At 38.8% G+C, this 14,300-nt stretch overlaps 1 protein-coding gene across 1 annotated transcript; it reads right to left on the bottom strand.

The window, feature by feature from the left end:
* Positions 1–5,099: 5,099 nt before the first annotated feature.
* On the bottom strand, positions 5,100–14,060 carry opn8b (opsin 8, group member b). Its single transcript, XM_066677840.1, has 4 exons — positions 13,991–14,060; positions 11,209–11,502; positions 8,659–8,984; positions 5,100–5,477 (listed from the first exon to the last, which is right to left on the bottom strand). Exons 1-4 carry the CDS (start codon positions 14,058–14,060, stop codon positions 5,100–5,102), a joined length of 1,068 nt encoding a protein of 355 aa, XP_066533937.1.
* Between the last annotated feature and the right edge of the window lie 240 nt (positions 14,061–14,300).

The raw sequence follows: 14,300 nt of genomic DNA on the forward strand, positions 1-14,300 counted from the left end.
CTTACACAACCTACAGAGTTAATTGCCTGTCTAAGGTTGTAGACTTGTTGCATTTACCCTATAAAGGTGTAGCTGCAGCTGATAAGATGGAAAGTATTAAAGTAAAAAAAAAATATATATATATATATATATACAATTAGAATCTATTATTTCCCCGTTTTATTTATATTTAAAGAATTGAACTCTCCGGGTGACTGTCTGTGTGGAGTTGGTGTGTTCTCCCTGTGTCCGCGTAGGTTTCCTCCGGGTGCTCCAGTTTCCTCCCACAGTCCAAAAAACACACGTTGCAGGTGGATTGGCAACTCAAAAGTGTCCATAGGTGTGAGTGAATGTGTGTGTGTGTGTGTCTGTGTTGCCCTGTGAAGGACTGGCGCCCCCTCCTGGCTGTATTCCCGCCTTGCGCCCAATGATTCCAGGTAGGCTCTGGACCCACCGCGACCCTGAATGGCTCTTCCAGTGGATTAACCATGCTTTCATGCTAAAAAACAGTGCACATAGACCACAAGCTAACACTGCCTCACACTGGAGGGGTGACTCACATGATGGTGAAAAATACAAAAGTGAGGAAACAGCCATAAACACATAAACACACACTTACATCTGAGGCAAGGGATTACACACTAGGTTCATTAGTTCACTCAATAATGTGTGCTATTTGCCTCTTTTGAGTTCAAAAATGGAGAGCTGTAATTGGTCACATTACTTTCAAAGGCAACTAAAGGGATTTAATTCTTACTTTCAATCTCCCCTTTGAAAAGCTTTCAGGGGAGATGGGCACTCTCTTTAATGCTATTCATCAGATTACATCTGACATACATATTGATCTGTATGTCCATTGGCTAAACTGGACATCTCTTGAATGCAGATTTCTTGATGTGACAAAAACGTGATAACCCTTCAGATAAGAGTGCTGAGTATGGGGGAATTAGTGTGTTGTGTACTGGCCCATGATGCTAATATATAGATGCTGTATTCCAGTTTAACTGTTGTCCTGTGGCCCTCATCCAGTCAGTGTTCAGATGTTCTAGTCATGTGTACTTGGCTGGGTTTTAAACAGAATCGATTCAAGGATCACATCTAGCAGCTTGTGGTAAAAGGGTGTAGAATGCTTTCTTCATGCAGTGTGCTTTTTAAGGGTGTGAGCAGCTTGTGTTAAGAGGAGCCAACACTCTCTCCAACACAGTCGAAAGAGTCTTGTTTTTACATGGTTATTTCTGGGGTCATAAAAATGTAATGGACTTTTCTGCCTGTGTCATTTTCTCAGCCTTTTTCCACCTATTCCTTCAAGTCCCCTTCTGATGAGTTAGTGATCAGATTTGAAAGATGAACTCAAGACACTGGTAGGAAGGCTGGAGGCACTCTTCATATTCAACCATGTTAGTTTTGCAGCGGCTGCTTAGCTCACTTGGCTCCAAACTGCCAGAAGCAACATGTTTAGCACTGTTTTACGTTAGCAAAATGTCCAGCTGCCATAACTGCTGTCAGAACTTATAAGCTTGAGTAGTCAAATAAATGCACACCAAACAGTGCACTTGGTAACCTCCACATGGCTGATGTTCCAGCAAAGTTAATAAAAGTGGATGCAAAGTCAAGACATTTACCAATGAACTAAATGTGAGTACAGCAGTACATTCTGGACAATGTGGACCCCTACTGTTACAATTAATCATATTACTTGTCTCCATGTGTCCCCATATGCTGCAGTATAAGCTTGCACATCTCTGGAAAGGCCTTTGGCTACATGTCAACATTTCTGTGAGGATTTAGCTAACCAAGCATGAGCTTTGCCTGAAATGTGAAGACAAGTGAGAAGTGAAAGGAATAACAGATTATCTTGTTAAAATGTTACCTGTCAAGAGGTGGTTCATGTTAGGTATAGTGAGTTAGAACCTTACATTTGCAAATGTCCTCGCCATCAGGAATCAACATCAGGAATGGTCAGAATGGTCACCTGTTGCCTTATATTTCCCACCCAGTGACCAGTCTAATGAGAAAATCTATGTTATTTATTTCAAATGACAGTGCTTTTAATATTGTGGCTGATCTATGTTTACTCTCTATTTTTAGTTTGGCTCCTTAACTAAAGTTTTTTTTTTCAAGAGCCAAATGTGGTTGTTCTGTGGCACGAACCCAAAGAACCCTTAAGGTACTTGTAATTTTAAGTGTGGATGAATCTAATTTTGTAATTATTTCTGGGAGACATAACACATCTGATAACAGCTGGGCATAGCACAGAAACCCTATCCACAGAACAAAGGCATTATGTTCATGGACACGTAATACTGCAGTCGCTCAAAACCAACCAAAACAGAGCCGGGTTCCTGATGAGTTTGTTAACCAATCAGCCCTAGCTCTCTGTCTGGATTATGTATTTCCATAGGATTCTGAGAGAGTGGAGAAATCTGATTATCATTTTATCGTTTTTTGTCCTGTTCTCTTTTGATAACACACAGTAATTTTTCCTCCATTGAGAACTATTGACAGTTTATGAAAGATTCATGAGGCTCACAGAAGAGGGTAATGAAAAATCCTTTACTACATCTATCAGCATTTTATGAATCACATGCACAGAACTGTGCAAAAGTCAGACCACTTCACACAGAAGCTTCAAGAACATTTAGTTTGTGCAAATTGTCTTTAATACTGTTCCTTTCAGGAGACTTGCTTTAAGTTTATTTAAATAACAACACTCTCCAGATTATTTCTTTTTTCCATATTCCCAACCTTCAGTTGTAGAAATTGGTTGTATTTTTGCTTCTCACAAACATAACACAGTAGTAACAAAAACATTTGTTTGCTGAGGTCTGTGCTCTGAGGTGACCAGTCTTTTATACTGAGAAAAAACTTAAACATCTTAGTTTGGTTTGAATGTTCTTCTGTTATTTTTCTGTGTAACGGATTCTTGACAGATACACATGCTTTTGTGCGCAGTATTTTGGCTATGTTTTATTAAATACCACATTGAATGTATCTGACTTTTTTGTAATTCACATTTACATACACAGCATGGACACTGTCTGTTTTAGTACCATGTCTTTTGTTTTTTTTTCACTGACCATGTACAAAGTGTAGTACAGAATCAGGATATAATTGTCATGTTAATGATCTTTTTTTATAATGAAAGAGACACTGGTGATTACATGAAGAGTCACACTGCAATTATGTGAAATAACACATGAGAATGGGATATCAATGCCCTCCTACACTGAAGCTTTTCAATTCCAATCAGCCATTTAATACAATTCAATCTTCAGCAGGATACATTTTAGATGGGACAAATAAAAAAATATCAGACCTGATACAATCCAAAGATGGTTCTGTTTGTCCTTCCAGTGTGAGAAGGCACCTTACAAGTCTGAATGAATATGTAGCTATCCAGAAATGGAAAATAAAAGCATTTTACAATTCAAAGAAAGAAACTGCTGGTGTTCTCAGAACAGACAGACAGGAAAAACAACTAACTTCTTTTAATGCATGTTTCTTCTTAAAATTTAATTAATGTAGATACTTGGTATGCTCTATATCAGGGGTGGGCAATCTTATCCGCAAAGGGCCGGTGTGGCTGCTGGTTTTTGTTCCAACCAACCAGGAGGTCACATGATCATTTGTTTTACTCAAGCCAACTAATTAAAGGAGTGAAATCAGGTGTGCTTGAGCCTGAATGGACTTAAATCCAGCAGCCACACCGGCCCTTTGCGGATAAGATTGCCCACCCCTGCTCTATATATTTAATTATGAAGCACTGATTCATGTAGTTTCTTTCCAAATGAACAGGGGAGGATTCCAGATTAGTAAGATCCTTTAATACACACTTCTGTGTGAGACGGAGAATCCCAGCCACATTTTTTATGCCACATATCAATTATTATAATCGAACCCACTGGGAGAATATAATCAATGATGTTGAGACACTGCATGATTAATTCTGATGAACCAGTAATATATGTATTTGTGATACAGGTCAGTTTATTGCACATATTGCATTAGATAAGGATGATCTACTTATTATACTGGCAATTAATATATGAACACATTTACAAATACACATCACATGAACAAAGACACTAATAGAGTAGTTTTGCAACAGAAGCTCTCTCATACACAAGTATGTATGTATAATGTTCATTTTATGCATTGCAGTCACTTTATTCACTCAGTAACAAATCAAGCAGTATGGCTCAGGGTCAGAGAACACCTAACATTTAGTAACATTTTGTAAGATATATTTCTAAGAAGATTATTTACATTTGTATAAGAAAGAGGTGTTTCTGACATTGCAGTTTAAATGAGCATCAAGAATTAAACAATTAAGAAAAATTGTGAGTACCAACAACTGTGCATGACCTGGTAAACCACCAACTTTCTCACCAGATAAGACATATATCGCATTTTTGAAAAACTGGAGAAAATCAAGCCCCACTCTTGCTTTAGATCTGAAAAACGCCACAGATGTTTCTGTCCAACTGTCCACTATTTATCCATTAGTGTCCATGCAACTCCTGCTGTTTTCAGAACAATTGGCTGCCCACCCCAGAGTCCAGGACTCAACATAATGAATGTGTTGGTTACTAGGATCATGAAAAGCCAAAAATGTCAGTGTCTACAACTGAACTTTGGATGTGTGGTAAAACATATTACATAAAAGGTTAAATTACAGGAAATGCAATAACGAGTGGTGGTCAGTGTTGTGTGTGACATATAATGAGACTGGGAATACAATGAGACACTATGGTGGAATCAACTTGCTCCTGAGCACAGGTTTAGCAGGTAAATATACTGTGTACACTTAAGCTTAAAATTGAGAGGTGCAGATGATATGGTGTAGAAGATTGTCTTGTGCTTGACTGTGTTCCTCAGACTTGTCATGTGGACTTACTGTTTCACGAGGGATAGACTAAGCTGGGAAAAATGTGAATAAAGTATTTACTAATTTCTCAATAAATAACTTGCTTTGTGTCATGAGTATGGCATAGTACACTTGTTTTTGTAGATGCTTACATTGTATTGTTTGATATTTCCCTTTGCATAAATAAAACTATTGTGCGGCAAAACCTTGCAGACAGTGGTGCAACTCTTAAGGTGATTTCCAAGGTCCAAAACTACAAATGTCCTTTAGAGAAGCGTGAATCAATATCTATGCTCTTTTCAAATGAGTGCTCCCTGGACTGGCCTTCCATGAGCATGTTCTTTTTACACACCAGGTAGATAGTATTCTCCGTGCCGTTGTTTGGCTGAGAGCCATTGAAGGTCTCAGACCTCCTGCAAAAGTGGAGGAGTTGCTTCACTTCCCTTTTGAAAGTCTTGCTGAAGGTATAGTAGATAAGAGGATTGTAAACAGTGGAGGTTTTGGCAAAGAGGCAAGGCAGCATGCTGATGTGAGGTGGGATAGAGGCACTCGAGAAGTAGATGGACCACAAACTCACAATCCCATAGGGGGTCCAGCAACCAAGGAAACCAAAGCTGATCAGAATTGCAATCTACAGAAACAAAACACATGCTTAAGGGTAATTTAGTCATAGTTCCACAGACTATATAGGAGTACTATATAATGGTGCTTTTCCACTGTATGGACCCTACTTGGCTCGGATACTTTTTTTAGTCCAATGGAGCTGAGTAGGGACTAAGCTGAAAGCTCTGACTTTTCTACATGGCAAAACGTCTACATGTTCATTTTTTGAACAGGTTCAAATTCTTCTTCGATTGGTGGCTGATGAAAAACTCCAGACAGAGCCGGATGGGGCAACAAGGAACAGAAAAACTGATGTGAATGAACTGTCATGCAGTGTTAGGTACAGGCCCCACAAACAACAACAACACGCAAATACACGTTGAGTAAACACTGCTTAATTTTGACGCTGTGGCTGTTGTAGTTTCCAAAGCCCAAGATGGTGTCTTGCAACATCACTAGCTACATTTTGAGGCGAGGGGCTTTATATTGGAAAACAAACCAGTAACCAGGAGACAATAGTTGAGTAGAGCAGGTACCATGCAGTGGAAATGTGCCATATGGCAACAATGATAAACATCTTTTGCCATGAACAACATGTGAGCAAACTTCTGCCCGACTAATTAGCTAATTTGCATGATCTTTTTGTGAAAAGAGGGAAACACTCATCTCTTCAAAGCTGCAGCCTAGAAAGTTTGGGTCGTGGATCATTCTCTGTGCTTTTTTGGTGTTTTTGTGTCTGTTGTGCTGGTAGGAGTGGATCAGACACAGCAGTCCTGCTGGAGTTTTTAAACACTGTGTCCACACACTGTCCACTTAATCGGATAGATCTTCTTTTGTTTGTCCACTTTATAAATATACAGTCAGAGACAGTAGCCCATCTGTTGCTGCACATGTTGTGTTTGTCATCCTGTAGTCCTTCATCAGTGATTAATGGACACGATTGGCTGAACATTTTGGGTTGGTGGACAATTCTCAGTCCAGCAGTGACACTGAGCGGTTTTAAAACTCCAGCAGCACCGCTGTGTCTGATCCACAGGTTAAAAAAAAAAAAAAAAAAAAAAAAAAAAATATATATATATATATATATATATATATATATTATAAGGTAGCTCTAAAGACAAAGAAGGTTTGTTAAACTGTCAGGAACGCTCATCATGCTGAGGCAAAAATTCTTCCTTTCAAGGCTCTTTACAGTGAACAGACTGAAATGAGGTTAAAAGCATTGGCGCAGGCTCTTTGTTTGCCATCAATAAGTCAGTGTTCTATGTTCTTGGAAATTAAAGTGTTCTGCTCCTCAACCATGCACCATGCTGAACTATCAGAAAATCATCTTTCACACTATCATGGTTGCATTTTCTTACTAGTGAAGGAAATCTGTTCTGCTAAGATCTTTCAGATGTTTTGGTAAGGGAACACGCTAAAGAAACGTCACAAGTCCATGCTACATTATGTGTAACAAATAAATTGTAAGGTAGTTAAGGTGATCTTGGCACGAGTGTAGAATTATCATATAAGAGTATTATTTCAGGATCAAGTTTCCCAGTCCCAGATAAAGCCAAAATCCAGAATAAAAATCACTTTAAACAGCGATTCACCATTCACCATTCATATCATCAAAGTGTTAATTTATTACAGTAATTCAATTAAAAACAGAGTGATATATTTCAAATATGTATTTCTTAATGTTGATAACTTACAGCCAATGAAAACACAAAAGTTATTATCTCACAAAATTAGAATATTATATAAGACCAATTAAAAAATTATTTTTAATATAGAAATATTGTATGTACAGTATATGCACTACATACTTGGTCAGGGCTCCTTTTGCATGAATGCATCAATGCAATGCAATGGAGGCGATCAGCCTGGGCACTGTGTTATGGAAGGCCAGGTTGCTTTGATAGTGGCCTTCAGCTTGTCTGCATTGTTGGATCTGGTGTCTCTCATATTACTCTTGACAATAGCCCATAGGTTCTCTATGGGGTTAAGGTCAGGCGAGTTCACTGGCCAATCAAGCACAGTAATACTGTGGTTGTTAAACCAGGTATTGGTACTTTTGGCAGTGTGGACCAGTGCCAAGTCTTGCTGGAAAATGAAGTGCTCTAAAATTTCCTGGTAGATGGCTGTGCTGACTTTTTGTGTGGACTTGTTATAACACGGTGTGAACTTGTTATAACACAGTGGACAAACACCAGCAGATGACATGGCTCCCCAAACCATCACTGATTGTGGAGATTTCACACTAGACTCAAGCAGCTTGGATTGTGTGCCTCTCCACTCCTCCTCCAGACTCTGGGACCTTGATTTTCAAATCTCAAACAAGACTTTGAACACTGAGCAACAGTCCAGTCCTTTTTCTCCTTGGCCCAGGTAAGACGCTTCTGGCATTGTCTCTGGGTCATGAGTGGCTTGACACAAGGAATGCGACAGTTGTAGCCCATGTCCTGGATACAACCAGCAGCAGTCCATGCTTTGTGAATCTCCCTCATATTTTTGAATGCCATTTTTTGACAATACTTTCAAGGCTGTGGTTATCCCTGTTGCTTGTGCTCCTTTTCCTAACACACTTGTCCTTTCACTCACCTTTCCATTAATATGCTTGGATACAACAGGAGGGTGTCCACGACTGCCTTCTGAACATCTGCCAAGTCAGCAGTCTTCCCCATGATTGTGTAGCCTACTGAACCAGACTAATGGACAATTTTAAAGGCTTAGGAAACATTTGCAGGTGTTTTGTGTTGATTATTCTAATTTTCTGAGATAATGACTTTTGGGTTTTCATTGGCTGTAAGCCATAATCATCAACATTAAAATAAATAAACGCTTGAAATAGATCACTCTGTTTGTAATGAATCTATATAATATATGAGTTAAATTTTTTGAACGGAATTACTGAAATTAATTAACTTTTTTATTATATTCTAATTTATGCACCTGTGTATTTATTCGTTCATTCATTGTCTGAAACTGCTTATTCAATTCAGAGTCGCGGTCACTCCGGAGCCTACCTGGAATCACTGGGCGCAAAGTGGGAACACACCCTGGATGGGGCGCCAGTCTGTAGCGCAGCAGGTAGGTGTCGCAGTCACACAGCTCTAGGGACCTGGAGGTTGTGGGTTCAAGTCCCACTCCGGGTGACTGTCTGTGAGGAGTTTGGTGTGTTCTCATACATGCAAATGTATGCATCAGAAAATTCTCTGACTCACCACCATGAGGCGACGCTGCATTTTGACAGTGTTGGGGATGACGTTGCCGTTGTCTATGGTCTTGTAGGAGACATAGAGTCGCAGGAAAATTCCAAAGTAGCAGGAGAAGATGATGAGTGCAGGGATGACCAGGTTCATGGAAAACATGATGATGACAAACGAAGGACTGTGTTCTTTCATCTCAGCCCAGGCCAGCGTGCAGGACAAGCCGAATGGTTCAGGACCATACCGTCCCCAGCCCAGCAGAGGGAACACAGCCCATAGTAGAGCATACAGCCAGGTCCCTGCCAGGAGCACATGAACTTTCTTCTTACTGATCTTCTCCTCTACACACACACACACACACACACACACACACACACACACACACACACACAGAGTAGTAGAGCATGGAGGGAAGAGTTAACATCAGAACTACTGTTTAAATTTGACAACCTCATGCTGAGTTTCTCTCATCCTTCAGAAGTGTGCTAGAACATTAGGGGAATATTAAGATTAACTTTATTGATTAACTTTATTATCCCTCCAGGGGAAATTTTCCTCTCAAAAAAAAAACTGCATTACATAGTAAGACACATACAAATAATGGCACACTTACAAAGTTAGTTTCTAGAGTGTGTAAACACCTGGGGCTCAAACACAGACAACATGCTGTCCTATGAAATAGAATAAATCATATCCTTGTGGAAGGGGGACTTTATTAATGAGACGTAACACAGGGAACATGTCTTCTTCAGGTCTTGAGCAAGAGTCCTTGATTTTTTTGACATCTCTCAAAACACTTGTCGTATTTTTTATGTGATGGTCACAATTTGGAAGGCCTGCCAGGTTTGCATGGTTATTAGGAATCCCATTTACTCTACAACTTTTATTTTTATTCTCTTTTACACTTGTTTTTCATTTGACTTTATGCAAATGTATTATATTATATCTGATCTCATCAGAAATATCTCTTGAACAAGTAGTAGTTAATGATTTGTCAGTGGAAATTAAATCAACGAAAGGTCCCTTATTAAATAAGTATTTCAATTAACCTATTGAAAGTATTCACACCTAAAGGTCAGCCTATTAAATGGTGTTAGTTCTGGCAACATGTTTTATCCATCAACACCTTGCCAACAGAATCTGTATAGTAATGTCAAATCAGACTAATTAAGACATTGTTTAATTTTCTGATTAAAGACTCAATCCTTATATAATACAATTTAGTAGAAACACTAACACTAACTAAACACTAACACTAACAAAACACGGTTGCACAGCAGGTAGTGTTGCAGTCACACAGCTCCAGGGACCTGGAGGTTGTGGGTTCAAGTGTTCTCCCCGTGTCCATGTGGGTTTCCTCCAGGTGCTCCGGTTTCCTCCCATGAGCCAAAAATACATGTTGGTAGGTGAATTGGCTAGTGTCCATAGGTGTCTATGTGTGTGTGTGTGTGTGCGTGTGTGTGTGTGTGTGTGTGTGTGTGTGTGTGTGTGTGTGTGTGTGTGTGTGTGTGTGTGTGTCGCCCTGTGAAGGACTGGCGCCCCCTCCATGGTATGTTCCTGCCTTGCACCCAATGATTTCAGTTAGGCTCCAGACCAACCGCGACCCTGAATTGGAAAAGCAGTTACAGATAATAAGTGAATGAAATTGACATGGAGAATAGGGCAAACTGGTACTCCTTCTTTTAGGACGTTTTCTTCTATCATAACATGTAAAAGAAAGCACTTATGGCAGTATGCCAGATCAGATCGTTCTTATAGTGCTCTCATCACACATCAAGACTTCCTTACATAAACAATAGGGAGAATTCAAGTGATTCAATGCTATTTTCACAGAAATATGCCAGAATACCATGCCTCCCTCCAGGAATTTTACTAATGGAGAAAAGTCAATTAAATAAAATGCCAACTGATGTTTATCAGGACGTCACCAACATACAGCCCACTAGATCTATCCAAATTCTCAACAGAAAAGGAGAAAAAGGGCAAAACTGTGTGCTTCTCTGGGGAGGAACTATTTTGTAAAATCAAGTAGAGTCACCAGGTTTATAAAAATTATTAGTATTAAAACAAGCAGAATTATCTGTCTTCAGGAGGCTTTGTCACTTTGGTCTCCAGAGAATGAAGCGTATACATAGACGCCATTTAAGTCATTAAGGCAGAAGCACTTCTATTGCTGTTGTCAGATGGCATAAACTTTCCACTGCATATAACATACTGTCTCTGATATTAATGACTGTTAAACATCTTAAAGCATATTTGTATAACTGAAATATACAGCAGTCTGCCCAGTCTCTCATGGTGATACAGAAATATACATTACACCTAAAACACATTTAATGTGTATTAATAAATGAGGATTAAAAAATGAATGTCATACATAGTTAGAATGAAAAGCTATTATTACAGAAGCCTAGTTTCCAATTATGGAAACTTCACATTTTGTAACCTGTAGAAAAGTATTTTTGTTCTTAATTTGCACATTTAATCTTAAGCTTGTTTTTCTTCCAAAATAGTAAATAAGCATATAAATGTAAAATAGGTTAAAGAATGGATGTTGTGACTCACTGGGCGACTGTAGGCTTAGGGAAACACAGAAGCGTACTATGGCCATAACTGTCAGAGTGGCCACACTCGCTGTTCCAAAGAAGAATCCCATCAGGCCATAGTAGATGCAGGTGATGTTGCCCCCTAACCATGCATGGTTCCAGGATGATGCCACAGCCAATGGGTACATGGAGATAGCAGCCCCTAGGTCTGTCACAGCCAAATTGACACTCAGGAGCTCTGGAGGCTTCATGTGGGATGACCTCTTGTATGCCATAACAAGGACCAGCAGGTTCCCCATGATGGAGAGAATTGCTAAATATGATTAAAATAAAAAAGGAATGAATGAAAGTTTAGAAAATGTCTTACAAATGTCACAGAAATACACAGTGAATAGGATCCTTCTGTGGTGAATAAGTCAATTTTCTATGTAACTGTTTATAAATTGGGATACAACATGTTGTTTTGAGTATAGTGTTTACAAAAAAACCCATATACAACCTACATGTGTTCAATATGACTTCAATAAAATATGACTTCATGTTTTGTGCCATCCTGGCTGATTAAATTGGAACATAAAAGCAGAGGTTTGCCTTTTTCCACAGCTGATAACATCTCATCCACTTTATGTCCTAACTTTAAAATGAACTGTCTGTGTTTATCTTAGGTTCCAGCCTAATTTTACGGGTGCATCTGTTTTTATGCAGTTATAGCTGTGGAGGACTCGTCACCATTAATGTTGCACAGAAAACTGAAACTACTGTGGAAAACAGCTGCAGTAGAAATATCATCCCCCCTGCAACAACAAGCACAACAAACTAACTACTCTCTAATTTTTCAGAATAAATTTGGATTAGCAGGTGTCCACAGAGTTTTGGTTGTAGAGTGTATATTGAGCAATTTATACAGAGTTGTAAACAGATGTGTCTAAAAGGAGGATAGAGCTCAATACATTGATTTGGAGTTTTGAATTGGGAGTTTTTGTCATCCATTTGGCTTATATTTATTTGATTTCATTCAGCCACAAGATCATTATTGAGGTCAAAAACTTATGATGGATTATGAGTTCTAGCATATGGACACATTTGAATGGTGGAGAGACCTCTGAATTGTGAAAAGCATGAAAAGCAATGAGAATGTTGTTATATTTCTACTATATGTGGTTAATATTTAATTTTTTTGCCTACTCCAGCCACTAATTTTGCATGAATGTAAATGCAAAGTGCTACAAAACTAAATAGATAAAGTAATACAAGATTTTATGTGGTAATTCAGTGAATTAAAATGTACAGACAAGTTCATTTTCAAGCACGAAAAGGTACAATCAATGTCTTACTTAAACATACTATTACACCTTAAAAAACAGCTTTTGAATGAAAACAGACCAAAGGGGGAGTTTGTTTGGAACAGTAGTTCTGTATTGCCTTTAAAATGCTTCTACACTTTAGAGAGTTCATCCTAGTGCTGCCATTTCACATCATCAGTAAAGATAAGTGAGGCAGATCTGGTGTGATTCTTTCATCTCCATGCATCTATTGAGAAGACCTTGCCCCAGAACTCCCTGAGGTCAGCTTGTTTTATTTTCTTTGCTGATCTTTAGCAGAACCAAGGTTTTTGAGTTAATGTGTGGATATGAAATGTAAAAAGATTCTCTTCACAAGCTTAATCGGTTTTCTGTCTCGTTCTTTTGTCATTGAATCACAGTTCATTTAACTTTGAACAAACATGACCCTGAGAAATCATCCTAATAGGTTAGTGGTACTTCAGGACAGGAAAGGAGAACTACTGAGAAGTAAAACAAACAAATGAAGTGTATATTTGTGTGAGTGTGTGTGTGTGTGTGTGTGTGTGTGTGTGTGTGTGTGTGAGAGAGAGAGAGAGAGAGAGAGAGAGAGAGAGAGAAACTGAATCAGTAACCCTGCATATTGATGCTGTCAGGGAGTCATTTTGCCACTTCCAGTACATACATATATTCTGGCAAAGCAATGCATACGTGAATTACGATACTATGTATGAGTTGGAAGTGGCATGACTCCCCGACAGCATCAATATGCAGGATTACTGAGTACTGAGATACTCAGTTCCACAGAGTATCTTTGTGGAAGTGCAGAGGAGTTGTACTGGTATTTGTATTCTAGAATTAAATACCTAATATGAATAACTGACCTTAACATAATAAAAGCTATCAAATACTCACAGCAATGTTCAAACATCTAGAGTACACTGAAAAATATTAACTTTGATTTTACTTATTTTTTTATGTCAAAGTGTTGCATGAAATTAAATAATCTACAATCAGATAATTTTATCTGATTTAATTTAATGCAACTGTTTGATATAAAATATATTAATGTAAATAAAAATTAATTTAAGTTTTTTCCAGTGCAAAGCCTTATCAGAATAGACCGTTATTATAACTAAGGATGAGTAAACTTACTATTTAAGAGTTATTCCACCTATTGGCCTATAATTCAGTCAATGATCGTCAATTGCATATTTTAAACGTCAATGGACGCCCATCTTAACAAGTTAATCAAGTTCAGTTAATTAGGGACCAGTTAATAACGTCAGTGGACATCCACAACAACGATTTTAATGTCACTTTGTTAGATGTCTTTTGAACTTTCATTTTCAACATTATGAAAACGTTAATTAAAGTCAGGTACGTTATTTCAACGTTGAAACAAAGGCTAAATGTTTACTGGGTGGGAAGGAAATATAGACGCAAATCAAAAACGAATGGCGCTAAAATCCAAAATAGAATGACGTTATGTTGTGGCGAATAAGAAACGGGGAAGTTTACCTATGAGCAGCAAGAAGACACCGGCTCCATAATCCACAGCGGGGTACAGTTTGGAGTTGAAAATATCCATAATTGGACTGATTTCCGCTCTCCACCGCCAACTTAGATGACCCCAACTGTGCGAGGACATGCACCCTGTCCCTCAGCCTCTCTCTGTGTCCTGGCTTAGCTGAGCAAGTCTTCACCGCTGTGCTGAGTGGAGAACATCTGAGTAGAGGGGAGAGAGCGCAGGAGCCATCAACTCCACCACTCCCACACTGCTGGAGCAGGTTCCTCACTGGCTCTCTCCTCCACCACTGTTCTTTATACT

Source organism: Hoplias malabaricus, chromosome 7 (genome assembly GCF_029633855.1).
Source record: "Hoplias malabaricus isolate fHopMal1 chromosome 7, fHopMal1.hap1, whole genome shotgun sequence".
Lineage (NCBI taxonomy): Eukaryota > Metazoa > Chordata > Actinopteri > Characiformes > Erythrinidae > Hoplias > Hoplias malabaricus.